General features: G+C 41.2%; 3 protein-coding genes across 3 annotated transcripts; 1 reads left to right on the plus strand and 2 right to left on the minus strand.

The window, feature by feature from the left end:
• Positions 1-3,731: 3,731 nt before the first annotated feature.
• On the minus strand, positions 3,732-5,404 carry LOC129598241 (uncharacterized). The gene is made up of 4 exons (XM_055496062.1): positions 5,313-5,404; positions 4,874-4,983; positions 4,545-4,797; positions 3,732-4,423 (listed from the first exon to the last, which is right to left on the minus strand). The coding sequence occupies exons 1-4, from the start codon at positions 5,344-5,346 to the stop codon at positions 3,969-3,971; spliced, it is 852 nt and encodes a 283-aa protein (XP_055352037.1). The 5' UTR covers positions 5,347-5,404; the 3' UTR covers positions 3,732-3,968.
• A 642-nt stretch (positions 5,405-6,046) lies between these two features.
• Positions 6,047-8,627, minus strand: LOC129598237 (uncharacterized). The gene is made up of 3 exons (XM_055496058.1): positions 8,244-8,627; positions 6,809-7,061; positions 6,047-6,738 (listed from the first exon to the last, which is right to left on the minus strand). The coding sequence occupies exons 1-3, from the start codon at positions 8,379-8,381 to the stop codon at positions 6,320-6,322; spliced, it is 810 nt and encodes a 269-aa protein (XP_055352033.1). The 5' UTR covers positions 8,382-8,627; the 3' UTR covers positions 6,047-6,319.
• Positions 8,628-11,247: 2,620 nt separating this feature from the next.
• On the plus strand, positions 11,248-15,472 carry LOC129598244 (uncharacterized). Its single transcript, XM_055496066.1, has 4 exons — positions 11,248-11,354; positions 11,478-12,591; positions 12,735-13,393; positions 15,352-15,472. Exons 2-4 carry the CDS (start codon positions 11,482-11,484, stop codon positions 15,470-15,472), a joined length of 1,890 nt encoding a protein of 629 aa, XP_055352041.1. The 5' UTR covers positions 11,248-11,354; positions 11,478-11,481.
• Positions 15,473-15,904: the final 432 nt, after the last annotated feature.

The raw sequence follows: 15,904 nt of genomic DNA on the forward strand, positions 1-15,904 counted from the left end.
TGCGCGATGCTCTATTTTATAAAATTATCACCTTATTAAAAAAATCAATCTTGATTTAGAAGATAATTTCCAAAAAATAAGGACGTAAGGATATATGAATCTATTGATAACAAGCACTAATGCAGGACACATTGTGCTTGTAACTACCGTATCTTTATCTTTATCTTAAGAGTTATACGAGTACATTATTATGTCTTGATATTTTTGCAAGTCGAGAAATAATTCAGTATCCATGCGTTCAGCTTAGAATTTTTTTTGATAACTCAGGCGCAGGGCAGAATAGATTACGACGCTTTTGAAAAAATTATTGCAGTTCCGAAAAGTTTTGAAAAATCTTCAAAAGATCTGTCAGTACTTAAGCTGATGTTACTAGAATAGAACTATGCTTCTATAATTATAGTATTAATTTGTAATATTTTACGGACATTATTAGCTTAGCAAATACACGTCCACACACATATAATATGTGTAGAATACAGACTGTAGATTTGCAATCATAATGCCATACCTTAAGAGCAAGTCCGGTCCGGTGCAATCTAACGTAGCTGACCCGTGTACACAAACTTTAAAAAACCTTTTTTGTTTTAGTTAGCAGTTTCATCGGGATAGCAGGTAACCCATAAAACTGATGTTTTACATACACAGCATGGGAATTAAACCTGGCCGAACACAACACACGCTCATAATATACGAGTACTTATTAGAAAAGAGGTTAACGTAAGCAAGCTAGTTTGGTGCAGCAGGCTCACTACTTTTATATTTTAGTATTTCTACACTTTGAAAACAATTTTAATATTTGGAAATATTTTAAAAGTACATTCGTGGAAAGAGAAAAATGAATGGAAAAATTCTGCAAAGTTTTGCAAAGGTATTTTGCAGTTTACTTATAAATTATTACTGAAACTGTAGATTCAGTTTTAATAATGTTTAATAAGTTATAATGACAACTTCGACATGCTGTTATGTTTTACCTAAAACGTTACTTACTGGTTTCTGGCTTACGCAACAGGCACTGTAAGCCAACAATTTCTTTATGTGCAAAGTACCGCGGTAATACGGTTCATAAACCCGATTAGAATAATTACGGGCCCGAAAAACACCCACAAATAATTCAGAACTGCCTAAGGAAAGAGAGTATCAAATTTTGCCGTAGCTTTCGATTTTAGATATTGGAAAAATTTGGTGAACTTATTTAATAAGATAATTTTAGAATAATTCGAAATTAGCAAAATCGATCATGCAATCAAACCAGTTTCAGAAAATCGAAAAGCCGTTAGAATTCATATTTCCCGATCTTCTATAAGAGACAATGGTTAATGAAAGCCCAACAATCGTCAACGCGTAGTCATTTTAAGTCCAGCTTGGTCTTAAAAATTTCCATATTTTTGATAGGTGTACCAATAGATTTTTGTTCGTTTTTCACAACCAGTGGTCAGAAGATGGTTTCACCAGGTCTTCAGTAGAGGAAACGTAAAGAGCGCTCAAAGAAGTAATCGCTGCACAGCAATAAAAAGTGCTTAACAAAATGACTGTAACCAGAGAGACTATAGCGGAAGCATGAATACTTTCTTTTTAGTGTAGATTTTGATGTGTAAACAGTAAATTAATTTAAACAGTATTTTAACGTCCATAAAAGGTAAAGTACAGCGCCCCTTATGTCGCATTATACCGTATCTGTCTGTATACATCAGAACATAAAAATATCAGAAGGTCAAAACGTGAGAAGGCAGAACGTCAGGTAATCAGAACGTGAAAAATTAATAACGTTAGAATGTCGGAAATTCAGAACGTGAGAACATGAGAACGTCAGAATATTAGAACGTCAGAACGTGAAAAATCAAGAACTTTAGAAGTTCAGAAATTCAGAGCTTCAGAACATCAGAACGTCAAAAATTAGAAAAGGTTAGAACGTCATTACGTCTTATAAAATACGACTATCAAAGCGTATATACGATTACAATCCTAGTCTTAAAAAACTGTTTTCCATACTTTTAGCTGTTTTACATCTATAATGACTTCGAAAATAACGCCAATACCAGTACCAATCCAGTACTCAAGTGCCGAGCGCGGATGGGTGAGGCTACCTTCTATAGTATTGAGGGGGAAAAAGCAAACGCGTTCCACCGTTCCCCAGTACTGCTGCCGTCACCCGGTTGAAGCGTGACGTTGTGGCTGAACATGGCGCTTATGTACCGCGCCAGATTTAGCATATGTATTGCCGTAACGTCACACTCCAGGCGGGTGACGGCAGCAGTTCAGGGGAACGGTGGAACGCGTTTACTTTTTCCCCCTATATAGTTATACCGTAATTACGATTATTATGTTTTGATGGGATGTTTTCGTAATTTAAATAGCCAAAGGTCATATTTTAAAGCATTAGCTAATATTTTGTAAATTTTATTGTTGATAATCACACTCACATTATGAAAAACGATTGCAGTGCTTTTTAAATTTTTTTGAATGCAGAAAATACAGGCAGTAAAATAAATGACCGACCTTGCTTTTGGCATATTTTTTTAGCGTGCCGTCACCATAGGCGAACCACATGGTTGACACCTTTCCGCCAGGATCGATTGAACGGAACCGATGATTCGCCTTTCAGTTTCAAAGCGTCCCACAGTATCAGCGCTCGCGCCGAATCGGAGGTGGTTTTGTATATGCTTTACCACACGGCCGGAAGGGATACGGAGACTCTGGAGGTGAAATAGTGTCAGCCGAAAACAGAGTCGGGGTTTTGCGATAACTGCTGGGATGGAGGTCGTAAAGGATGCCTGCAAAATTATGGATCGGTGAAATTAACTGCAGAATATTGATATTATCGCGCACCAGCTGTTCTCCGCTTGCATTGTTCATGGTTCGCGAAGCGTACAGGCCATGTGACCTTTCCCAGAAGTATTTTTGAATCTTCGATTACCACGCGTTACTTCCAAACTTCCACGCTAGAACTAGCTGTGGAGCGACTCTAGCCCGTGCTAATAAAGGGTTTCTTTCCGTTCTTCGGCAATAAAATAACAGCGGCATCGCAGCAAGTGACAGTTGTATCGCCTGCGATAAAAACAAAATAAACAGCGATCACTTTACTAACAATACTTCTCCTTCTTGACGACAAAAGAAAGTTAGGCGGTCGTAACAATGCAAGTGCGTTCTTCTGCAGCATGAAGAGTTAGTAGTGGTACGCGTACGCCCCGCGCAGTACTTAAAAAAAATTGCATACATACAGTAATTATCTGTATTTAACTATTATTCGTTGTTACGGGCTTTACGGTTATTTTGCATTTTGATCATGACAATAGCCACCAAATCGACATAAAACAGCGTCCGCGGTCATACTATCTAAATTTAAATGAACAGCTGGTATAAATAAATAGCTGCTAGATGGAATAAATATAGCTGGTATTGTACTTATGATACAATTGTACATGTACATTTTACATAATTGTGCATTTTACATTGAACTTGTACATGTGGTGTATAGAAAATACGATAACTGCAGGTCGTACTGGATCGTACTGGATGTTTCGATGATGCCTCTTAATTTCTTATACTAATTTTGTAGCAGTAGTGTTTGGTTGTGGCCTGCTAATCATGAACTGAAATAAAGAACATGGCAGTTATAATGTTTGTCGTATGCGTACCAGGTATCCTTGAGTAAAGCATATGCAACCACACAATTTCATGTTTTATTTGTGACTTAATGTTTCATTTTTCATGTACCTCGTATTAAGCTGTATTTTATTTTGTGCGAACTCAATTATCTAGCAACTGCAACACAAGTTTTCTTATTATTCCTTAGAAAATTCTGTTTGGGTAACACCAACACACTATCACACATGCATGAAGGTACAAAAGATGCCTAAATTATTCCCAATGCCTGAATGGAGAACATGCAGGACCAGGTGATTTCTAGGGTAGACATTTCAGAACTTGGACGTTAACTCGGCGAAGTATTCAGTTTTATATGCATAATCTTATCCATGGCCAAATGGCATCATACCGGCCATGGGCGACATCCACGGACCCGGTGGATTCCAGCCGTTATTGAATGGAGACGGATGGTTTCCGCCGGGCATCCCATTATTAAACGGACTGGTCGGGCCGTTATTCGATGAGTTGGCTGGGCGCACCGACTGCATCAACGCGGTGCAGTCCGTTGGCCATGCCGGTGTACACCCCGGCAGATTATCATCGAACCCGGTAAGGGTCATGTTGCGTGTGGACATACACAAACCCGAGAGGACATTGTCGACGGTGGCGTTAACGTACTTTTTCGTCGCTGCATCCAATAATGTCGGTTTGATGCGGGTGTACGCCCAGAAGTACGGAGAATCGCAGATGCCGTTGGTCGGGGGTGGTTGTTGGTTGCACAAATATTTGATTTGCACGGAGTGGTAATCGGTAAAGATGGTGTTGTAGACAACATTACCTACAATATAGGCACTGGATAAAAAAATAAAGAATACGAAAACATTGCTGGGAAGTATACGAAAACATTGTTGATGTTGTTGTTTTTTAAAAAATTCCCGTAAAAAAGTAGTGGAAATTACTTTTGATGGGTGCGCCTCCCGGAGTCGGATTGGGGAACCATCCCGTGGTGGCTTCCCGACCGTCCGTGCCGATGTTGGACACCAGACAGATCCCGACACACACCGGTGCTGGGGTTCGTAAAAGAAAGGAGATGGTTCGGTTGTACGTTACATAACCGGGGTTCTGGGTGTTCAGCGGGATCAAGACGTTGTAGACGTTGTCGCCGATGGTGCCGGGTGTGTATACGAGATATTCATACCATACACCGGACATCTGTAATACAACATCCAGAAATTTATTTTTAGGCAGCATTTTGGCGAATTGATTGTACGAGGAATTCTTGGCGTGCCTGATAGGGATCCACCGGCTGCGTACGAGGATTTAGTGGGATGGAACAGGCATTCCGATTCACATTCTGGCAGCGCACTGCTGTGCACAGCGCCAGGATTAAGACCAGCGCTGGAACAAGAGCAACATAAAAAGTGTAATAGAACTCCGAACTTACTCTTTCAAAAATATTTTACGGTATGTTGGTAAATTTGGAACTTATTGAAGAAAAATTATTTGTTTATAATTTTCCATAGTACGTATTTACGTACCCATGTATTTATTTCAATTTACGCTGTACAGAATGTGTTCAACTAGACGATTTGGTATTAACGAATTTTGTTTACTTGAGTGCAGAATTAAAGCCTTTTCTGTTAGTTATAATTTCACATAATAATGAAAATATTCAAAATACAGTATATAAATGCAGACTATCATTCTCACAACGGGAGACAACTTACCGGAAAGCGCACCGTAATCACCCGAGGATTTCATGACCGCAGACGTGGATGTCACGTTTCTCTGTACGGTATAAGGGAAACCTTCCGGTAATAATAACTATGTTGTAACAATGAACAGACTTCCAAGACATAGCGGCTTATATACATAGTTTTGTAAAGCAAGACTGTCTAGTAATAAGTGTTACCGTTTATTCCGTGAAACACTTATGGAAAAACAATAATCAGGGAATTGTTAAGTGCAGAACAGGTTGGGCAGCTGCTTATGCATGTGCATTTTTGTAATCCTTCATTTTTATAGGGCGCTCGCTGCCGATACCTTTCTGTCATAGTGCAGATATATTACTGTATCACGAAATGCTAGTCATCGTTTCGTCAATCGGCAGCAATTTTTGGATGATCGGCAGAGAGTAAAATAATGATCGTCGATTAAATGAACAATTGTCCAATAAATTCATTCACAGTATATAATAAAAAATTGAAGTATGCTGCATCAGAATGTAATTCGTAATTAGAAACTTTTTTGTATTTCAACGAAGCTACTGTACATATAGAAGTATTCTAGTCGGCTTTAGCTTTAATCAAAGTAATGTTTCATATATCAGTTTGAGAACGGGTGTTGCACTGTTTTTTTCTTGGTTCGGAATTAAATCTTTTATTTACATATGTTTTGTACATGTTGTGCCTCTTATGTACATGTACCATTATGTACAAACATCTTGGGTAAGCTACCCACATTTCCTGTTTATTGTATACGAAATTCTAATCGATGTGCGTAAGTCAAGAATATCGAACGTTTTAAATAGCAGTCAGCAGACAAGCCCCACGCGCAGCACCGGAATCGGAAAAACACAAACCTAGCACGTTGCCAACCAATGTTCTAATTAAAATAAATGTGGCATTAGAAGCGCCTGAGCCACGTTCAGTCTGCGCAACAACATACCGAAGAGCATTCTAGTACGATAATATTAAGAATTTTCCCGCTTTATCGTCGTGTCTCAATCAAAATATTAAGCTGGTCTTCGTCCGGGAGGAAATCCAAAGAATCCGAAGTTTCCCCGCATCGTCACAGACGGCTGCATGACCGGCGACGAGGAATACATATTGCTGCTCATGGAATTACTGGTCTGCTTCACGGACTGCATTAACGCACTGCAATCTGCTGGTAATGTCGGCCGGCAAGATGGCAGACTATCATCCCAGCCGGTAAAGGTCAAGTTCCGTGTGGAGAAACAGAAAGGCGCTAAGACATTGCTGACGGTGTCATCGATGTAATTTTTAGTGGACTGGTCCAGCAGGGTCGGTTTCACCCGGGTGTACGCCCAGAAGTATGGTGCATCGCAGGTACCGGCTGCTGATGCCTGGTTGCAGATCATTTTGATTTGCAGGGAATGGTAATCCGTGAAAAGTGTGTTGTATACAACGTCGCCTGCGTTGGAAACAAAATTACCAAAAGTTTATTCAGCATGTCGTTTAAAACTGGCTGTGGATCGACGTACTTTTTACAGGCGGGCCTCCTGGAGTAGGATTGAGGAACCAGCCGGTGGTGGCTTCCTTGCCGTCCGTGCCGATGTTGCCCACAAGACAGATGACGACGCACTGCGGTGCCGGTGTACGTAATAAAAACGACAGCGTACGGTTGTACGTGATTATGCCCGGGGTTTGGGTGTTCAGCGGTATTAAGACATTGTAGACGTTGTCGCCAACAATCCCCGGTGTGTACACGAGATATTCGTACCATACCCCGGACATCTGTATGAGTATCAATAAAATAATAATTATTACATTATGGCTTCGTGCACGGGTAAACACGGGTTTTGGCTGCGTGCACGGGTGATATTTTTGGGTCCGCACGGGTGTTGGCTGGGTGCACGGAGTTTGTGAACGGTAAAAAAAAAAGATTAAAACGAGTAACATCATTGTGATCCTGTTGGTGTTTGTGCTGTGAGTGACCTTCGTTTAGGGAAAGCAGTAGTGTGTACCTAGGCGAAAGTTACTGTGTGGTATTCCTGTAGTGTGGTAGTGAGTGTGGTGAGAGTGTGTTTGTGGCATCTGTTGTCTACGGAAGTGGGCAACAGAACCAACACCAATCTCCAGAGTTCCTTCTCTGCTGACTGCGGTCAAGTTGGTAGTAGTACACGCGGTGCGTGTAGTATGTCAGTAGATTATGGCACATGAAAAATATGTCAGAAACCGGTCGAAAAACCTGTTGTGACTGATAAGACCTGGAAAATTATAAATCTTACGACTAAAATTTGAAATTATAAAAACTGAAATAGCCGTGCACACAGCTAACACCCGTGCGGATCCAAAAAGGTCACCCGTGCACACAGCCAACACCCGTGTCCAAACTCCGAGCACGCAGACAACACCCGTGCAAACACCCGTGCACGCAGCCAACACCCGTGTTTCCCCGTGCACGCAGCATCGACCTAATTATTATTTCGCGCAGTCTTAATAGTTTGTACAGACTGTAAATAGAGACGACGTGCAAGCGCCATTTTCTTTTTTATGTATTCGATTATGTAAGCGAAAGAAGATCACGTGCCAGCCTATCTGAAATAAAGTTACATAAATACATAATGCCGCTGCTAGCGAAAGAAAAGCACTATACCTATTTGCCGGCTGATGGTAACTACGGCCATGGCTTGTGGCAGTAACATCTGGTTAGATAGGCGTTAAAAATCCCGGTTGAATTAGAACTATGCTAATGTATTTTAAATTGGAATACTGTACGCAAAACGCTTCCGTCTATACGCGTTGTGCTAAAATTGATACATCAAGCAGCAAGCATATCCGGCTAGTTCGGATTTAGCCATAGGTAACAGCTTTCTGTCGATATCCACACAAAACGGCGACTATTGAAAGGTTAACACGTACGTGGTGATTTTTAAATTTTTATCCAAGACAAACCTATAACGGAACAAGACTTGCCTGCGCCGGGTCCACTGCTTGTGTCCGCGGTATGCTAGGTACAGCACAGCTGTTCCCGTTGCTTGTCTGCCCGTAAATGCTGCCCGGTAGCATTATCCATGCTACGGACAGCAAAACCGAGGTCAGCAAGATGTACATACTGCCTATTGGGAAAACTTGCGCGGAAGCTGGATCACGGAATCGACATTGAAAAGTCGAGTTGGGCCAGTGATATAACTCGATAAGTGGGAGGCTACGTTTAAATCTATGACAATGTAAGGGTGGAACAAAGATAAAGAAAACCAAGTTTACTTTTGCAGTTTTCGCCGTATAGGAAAACAGTCGCCGCGACAGTCAAAAAACCGTCTTTTTCAGCATACATCTAAATGATCTAATTGTAAAAACTAGTCTGTGGTGCAGCATGCAACAGGATCAGCTGCATCAACACATGAAGCATGCCATTGCACAAGAAATTCACAATGTGTAGATTAGCATGTTGGCTTAAAAGTTTGTCACAGCTATGCTGTTCCTTTGTTACATTCCCGGCAGAGAAATAGGCTAGTTTATTTTGCAGTTCAATACAATATGCTGAAACGTTTTCTTTCTTGTGCACTTGTCCAAACACGGGCGCTATTTTGACAAGTGAGAAGCACAATGGTATGCGAGAGCATCGCCATGGCCGCAAATTAGGATTTCGTGCAGTACTTACTTCTAGAATCTTTTAAATTTCAAGTCGATCTAATTACGTAGTATGCGTTATATAGTGGATGACAAAATTACATATAAATCAGCCGGCAGTTGCGCCCCATCTACTTACTTTTGTCGTCCATTATACCGTATGTACAAATCGCTCAATAACCTAGGCGTCAAACTTATTTAATTTTTTTCGACATCACCGCATCAGCCAGCATACAAATGCCTGCGCAAATTTACACCAATTAAACTGATGGCATTTTAAACATGGAAAAAGCTTCTGAAATCTTGTGTCATACGTGCACGCAGTGTGCCCAAAACAGCCGCTGCAACCCTTTCCTCTGAATATTGCAATTTGTTAAACGAACTTCGCGGATATTCCGACCGATCGACGAAACGAATCACAAAGCACAAAATAAGAAACTTGATGTCCAAACACCATGGCGAACTGCCGCCAACATGCATAATTTACATTCTTGTACGTAAAATGGAAAGGACGTAACATAAATGCTTTTATTCAGATTGACGATAGAATACAGTGATTACAGTCACAAGTTTCGTATAAAGTACAGGATTTACTTATTCTGACGATGATTACACACCTCAGCCGACTACGGAAACAGTCAGCCTAATTACACAGAACATTTTGTCCAAATTAGTCGACGATGGTGCTGTTCGCCCAGATTAGTCGACACAAAACAACGCTTGTCTTAACCCGGCAGTGCTCGGACTATCAAGGAATTTTTTGTTAGAGCTCAAATTGAAACTGTAAGATAACAAAAATGTGATGATCTTAACCTATTTTTTTGAGATTTTTTCAAACAGTAGTTTAAAATTTAAACGGTAGGTGAAAATTTCACCAGTTGGGCATTGATGGTGGTCGATTCCTACGGTCTGGATAAGGTGGTTGCCGGCGCGACAGAGCGAAAAAGCGCTTGCGATACATTTCCTGGGAATGTAATTCCTTTGAATCAACTTGCACTCAGTAGCTAGTTGATACAGGTAGCCTATGGCGTTTAAGATTTTGCGTTTCGCAGCGTCTCTGAATTATTAAAAAAATCTTTCTAAATGCCGGTCAGTATGTTACAGGACCAGAATGGTTTGCGCCATTTCACACATCCGCAAAACATCGCTGCCATAATTACGCCTAATTAGCAAGGAACAATGAAGCTAGGTACACATGTCCAACAAAAGAAGCAAATATAGTAGTACTGACAACCACTCGTGATTTCTCAAAGAGGATGTGGCAGAACTTATTGGAATCAATACACGGACAGACACGGTTTATTACGCAACGCAGGACGTGCTTGGCCTGCTATCATATTGCTCCGTTTGCTCCGTTTCCTATAACAGGCGAGCAAAACAGGGTAATAAAATCAAAGAACTGCTCCCTACTAATTGTTTGCTTTGATGGCTAGGTAAGATTCACATAATCATAATCATAAAACATAACACATAAAACATAAACATAAAACATAATTCATAAGCATAAACATAAACATAACTCATAAATATAATGTTGCTCATAAAATCTACTCATAAATCCCCATCTCCGGTTTATTTTCCGTAATGAAGAGTTGGTTTTTAAAGAATATTAAACTTCATATCGCACCGATTTCCAAATCCAACTTTTTCGTACAAGTGCATCAGGTGAGACTTGTGCAGTGCCTGATAACGCCAAAACCGTCACGTTCAAACTCAAATTATATATTACCGTATTCCGTACATAAATACCGGTATGTATATTGTACTGAGAGAATTCCATAAACATCAGTGACATTTTGCTATTCTCTACGGAACAATTAAACTCGCACTTCTGGGTATGTCGAGTTTCTCACAAATTCTCAAGAAAATATCAGGAGGCCAGGCAAGAATGTGAGAGCTTGTTGCACAAGCTTTTGTAAACGAAAACCGGACATCGGTTAGCGGTGCAATCCTAACTCGCACTGCAGGCTGCAGCTGAGAAAAAACTGACGGTCCTCATTCCGAGTGCTGTGTGCACAACACTGTTTGCTTGTAATCTTGCTTGACCTTTGAACTGCGTCTGACGTTTTCGTACTACTGTACATTATGGATGTCCCTGGCACCATGGATAACATTGCTCCAAATATCTCCGAAGATCAGTCGGCAAGAAAACGAAAAAGGTAAATTTTATGAATATACTTTTAATTAACTATAAACGTAGTACATGGCGTACTGTATTTGCAGGTCAACAGAATCGCGATCTCCTTCACCTGCCTTAAACGTTTCCGGCATGGACGTTTCGTTGGACTCCGTCCGTTCCGAGCACGACAACTCTGAAATATTATCAGTTGACGAGCAGTCCGAACATTCGGTCGTGGACCTAAATCCAGAGCCGTATATACTGTTTGCCAGGGGCAGTAAGGAGCGCATAAAATCGGGAACGGCTGAAACAGCCGTTGGAAAGATTTGGACAACGTAAGTTGGCTTTAAATTTGTTAGCGAACTAGCACACTTTAAATTTGATATTTAAATTTGCTAGTATTTTAGTCAGGCTAATAAAGGTGGTCTTTTCGAAGTCTAACCATTCGTTGCTTTCAGCAAAATGTACCACATGTTCCAGAGACCGAAAAACGAAAGCCTGGGAACCACCCATTCGTTGCTATTGACAGAAGCTGATCTTCAAGTACTGTTGAACCATTCCGTTCCACAGGAGTTCCAAGGGACAGGCTACTTTGCGGTTCGGATTGACGCAACTGTGCTTAATGAAGTGCAAGTCGTCCTAGAGCTTTTTAAAGAAGACGGCAACCGCACGTGGTCACAACGGACTAAATCATGGTGCCATTTCGAGCATGACGGGGATATTTTGTACGTGCTTGTCGTTTATTATGACCATTCGCATAATGGTTTCTGCAAAACTATCAGCTTTGTTGTGGACGGACCGAACTCAACCGAAATGGATCTCGCCATCAGCGATCTTGTGATTATCCGTTATTACTGGAAGGCCAATTTTAAGCCGATCAGTTTCGACCCGAAGCAGTATCCCGAAAGCCGACTTCCCTCGTATTTCAAGAGAAGGCTCGCTCCCAAGCTGAGCAACACTGGTCGCGGGCCGGTAGGAGCTCCACGTCACGCACTGAAAGAAGTTATTGAAGAAACTCCTGCTTCACTCATTCGCGCCAACCCTTCCTTCCAAATTTCATCTGTAAGGCAAATAAAAACAGCAAAAAATTCAATGAAGAACGAACGATTTGGAGGAGACAAACTGCAGTACATTCTGGATTCTAGAATTGTGGAATCTCATTTCTATCAGTCTTGGGATTTTCGTCCAGAAGCGCGCTTAGTTAAGCGACAGGTCCATTTTGTAACGCGAAAGTACCAGCTGGACTTGGTGGCGAAATATTGCTTCGGCCCGGCGTCTACGTCCGTAGACTTGGACGTGAAATTCAACCTCACAAATGCTTATACCGTTGTCTTGACATGCCGGCTACCCGGCATTTTTCACAAAGAGCGGCGAACACCCTTTGTACTAATAGGCATGACAGCGTTGTCCGAGAAGAAGGATGCTGCGGTGTTCGAAGAAGTTGCCCTTTGGCTTCATTCGCAGATGATCAGACGGGGCGTGCAGATAAAGAACACAGACGTATCACGGAATTTGAAGATTAAAACGGACGATGAAGCTGCCCTCTACAAACCTTTTATTGATGTCTTTGAGGTACATGGCTATCTCATTCTATATATAATACATGTAATACATGCTACATATAATACATGTTTCCGTTCTGTATCAAAAATGATAAACTGGCAGTAGTTCTTTTGTCGAGTTTATTCAACAAGTTCCTAATATTAGTGCTGCAGGCACCCCATACTCTATGTTGTAACCATTTTGCCAAATCGTGCGACCGAAACATGGCGAAACTTCGGGCAAGCCAAAGTCTTTCCCAAGCTTGGCAGCGTCGGATTTTTGGCGACATTGACAGGGAATCCAACACCTATACAAGAGGAACAGTCGACGAAGAGACGTTGGAGGAGATGCTGAAACACGTGAGAGAATTCGACCGCGCGGACGAAAATCCGGAAGTACTTAAATTTTTAACAGAATCGAGAAACGGAATCAAGAAACTTCACGCAAAAATGGGCCCGGCAATAAGAAGGATTTTTGGCATTTATCCAAATTTACCGCACACCAACGATGTAGAAGGTGTCAACAACCTACTTGGCCTCGAAGCTGGAAAGAAGCTGCAACAGTGCGAATTGATCGAAAGACTGGATAATCTACTTCAGTCGAAATGTGAAGATATATGCCGCGCGTTGATGGAACTTGGAGATTACTCAGTGATCGACAACGAGCTGTTGATTAGAAAAGCCGAACGGACCAATAAAAATGTCATGGAAAAAAAATTCAAAAAGTTTTTCGGAAGCGACCCAGATCCAGAGAAAACGCTCAGTGTATGGAAAGCAACTGTTGATGACCTTTCGGAAAATGATGTGGATTTAATCGACATCTATCAGCAACGGTATCACGACATTTCACAACGCGACATTTCACATCGTAACATTTCACCGAATCCATTTCATGACCACGACATTTCTCATCCGCAACATTTCACAACTGCAACGTTTCACAGCCACAACATTTCCCAAATGCAACGTTTCGCAACTGCAACATTTCGTAACCGTAACATTTCATGACTCGTACATTTGCCGCCCCGTAACAATGCATAAAGAACGTTGCGCACACTGGAACAACTCTATCCCGCTATTCCGTAACGAGATTCGATTGCTATAATTCAAAAACCGACAAACTTACTAAATATCCTGTTATTGGCAACTGCGATAACCCACGCCTAATATTCTGTAAAATTGTTTAAACTTATATCTAAAAGCCCCAAAAGTCAAAACCCATTACCAAAACCCATCTTTCACAATAAAAGTGACATAACTGATATACCTTTTATTGTTACTGGTTTACTCAAATGTAGCCAGTTTTAGGCACACCATTGCGTTGGCATAACTGGCATGGGTAAATTATTACAAATTTACAATCATAACAATCATTTAAAATCATGCAATACGTCTATTTAGTGTTATTATACTTCGCCTCAGCGTTAAATTAGTACATTCAGTTATATCAAAGTTATTTAGTTATATAGATATCGAAATCAGTTATACGACTTACATCTATGTATCAGTTGTATCAAAGTTATTTAGTTACATCAAAATCTTTTACCGACACTTATCAATCGTTATTCTAAGATATTAATAAAAACTTTAAACCGAAGAAACAACATCATGGTTTTCGATACCGCTACTCGACGTCCAGGCAATTTTTTTCGGACACCTGCAAGTTTCTACTGATGTTTACCAAATTAATATTCCATAGAAGTAAATTTCATGGTAAACCACAGCAAAGCGCATTAAGCGCTCAGTCAAGACCGAACATTCTCTGCGCCTCCAGGCCCTGCGCCTCCGGTTTCTCTCTTGCCGCTAATTTGTTTTGAAAGATTGTCAAAAGTAATTATACCTGCGCATCTAGATCGAAAAATGTATGCCGATGCCGACTGCAGCAATTTCAAAATACTTGGCCTGCATCCGGCTTAAATCCGAATTCGAAGCAAATCTAAAACATTGAGCTACTGTACGCCATTCAGTATAGGGCAGATCGTCGTACCCGGATTGTGCGTACCAGAGAGAAGGTTGAGAAATGTTACTATCATGAAAAGTTGCGGTTTCGAAACGTTGCGGATATGAAATGTTACGGTTTTGAAATGTTGTGTCGGCGAATTGTCCGGGATCTGAATCGTTACTGCGGTGAATTGTTACTCGGTGAAATGTCTGGTTGTGAAATGTCTGGCGGTGAAACGTCGCACAATCATCAGCAACATGGCTTTCAAGTTCACCATCGACCAGAGTTTGTAAAAGCAGGTCATTATATCACGCATCCGGAGAAGATTGTGAAGTGGCCGACTTCGAAAACAGCTAGCGACGGATCTATCCAGCACTTTGGAGTTTTATCCGAAGCCGATTTCATGCAGCAGTACCATGTTTCCATCGATTCAGTGACCGGGAAGTTTGAATGCCGCTGTCCGTGGTCGAATACCAATCAAAACCGGCTATGCAAACACGTAATCGCAACAACTGCTATGAATGGGTTGATTGTGTGCCTGGCTGATTTCGTAAAGCGGAGGGATATTTTAGAACCCTTACGTTTTCCTACGGTTTCGGGAGGTGGAAAGAAGATAGGGCAGAAGACCAAGAGGACTGGTCGAGGTTACACTACCCGGGATAACTTAAGCCAACTGCCGTCGACAGGTTCAGCTGGTTTTAATGTTGACCATCCGCAGGCAGACTTGTTAAACCAAATTGTTGTGGCTGAGCCTCTTCGTAACTCTTCTCCAGGTAAACAGTTGGTAAATTACTTGTTTTAAGATTATTCATATCCAGTGAATACATTTGCGGCATGGTACCGTTTCAGAGCGTTGTCCCTGTTGCAAGACCGCTCCAAAACCACTAAAGCCGTGGCAGCAAGGAGCGAGTCCATTCGTTATTTCGAAAGAAGAGCAGGTCCACGCTTTATGTTGCTGCCCGGGCTGTAAAATTATACTGAGAAATAGAAAAGGCTCACAGTTATTCATCGCGAGAGAGGAGTTTGACTACCAGAATGGAACGGGAGGGAAGTCCATAATCAGTGCACCGCGAAAACGAAGATACTGTATGTTGGTGGCTTGTGTGCGAGATCGCCATCCAAAATTCTCTCCGAAACAGTGCCAAATGGACAAAGCAGTTTTGTTTTCGCAAGTTGAGTTGCAGGAAATTGCCGAATTTTTTGCTGCTTTGTGAGTATGTGTATTAAACTCGTCAGCTAAATAGCGTCGAGTTTATATTTTGCATTAATATCCTTTGCATAAAAAAACACTGTCAGTGTAACTTCTTTTTGGGCACATCATATTCATGTTAGCGTACAAGAGCAACTCCATACCAGCTTCCATGCTTTTCGATTTTGTATTTTTTGTTGTTCGTAATAATAT

The sequence above is a fragment of the Paramacrobiotus metropolitanus genome, unplaced genomic scaffold (genome assembly GCF_019649055.1).
Source record: "Paramacrobiotus metropolitanus isolate TYO unplaced genomic scaffold, Prichtersi_v1.0 Parri_scaffold0000118, whole genome shotgun sequence".
NCBI lineage: Eukaryota > Metazoa > Tardigrada > Eutardigrada > Parachela > Macrobiotidae > Paramacrobiotus > Paramacrobiotus metropolitanus.

Bases quoted from the DNA above. Each gene is read 5' to 3' on its own strand.
- LOC129598241 (XM_055496062.1), bottom strand. From the start codon at position 5,346: ATGAAATCCTCGGGTGATTACGGTGCGCTTTCCG. The intron at 4,984-5,312 runs GTAAGTTGTCTC...CTCTTGTTCCAG, and splicing joins TGATTACGGTGCGCTTTCCG to CGCTGGTCTTAATCCTGGCG. The intron at 4,424-4,544 runs GTAATTTCCACT...CCTATATTGTAG, and splicing joins GGGAGGCGCACCCATCAAAA to GTAATGTTGTCTACAACACC.
- LOC129598237 (XM_055496058.1), bottom strand. From the start codon at position 8,381: ATGTACATCTTGCTGACCTCGGTTTTGCTGTCCGTAGCATGGATAATG. The intron at 7,062-8,243 runs GCAAGTCTTGTT...ATACTCATACAG, and splicing joins AAGCAGTGGACCCGGCGCAG to ATGTCCGGGGTATGGTACGA. The intron at 6,739-6,808 runs GTACGTCGATCC...TTTCCAACGCAG, and splicing joins AGGAGGCCCGCCTGTAAAAA to GCGACGTTGTATACAACACA.
- LOC129598244 (XM_055496066.1), top strand. From the start codon at position 11,482: ATGTACCACATGTTCCAGAGACCGAAAAACGAAAGCCTGGGAACCACC. The intron at 12,592-12,734 runs GTACATGGCTAT...TTAGTGCTGCAG, and splicing joins CTTTTATTGATGTCTTTGAG to GCACCCCATACTCTATGTTG. The intron at 13,394-15,351 runs GTATCACGACAT...GTACCGTTTCAG, and splicing joins ATCGACATCTATCAGCAACG to AGCGTTGTCCCTGTTGCAAG.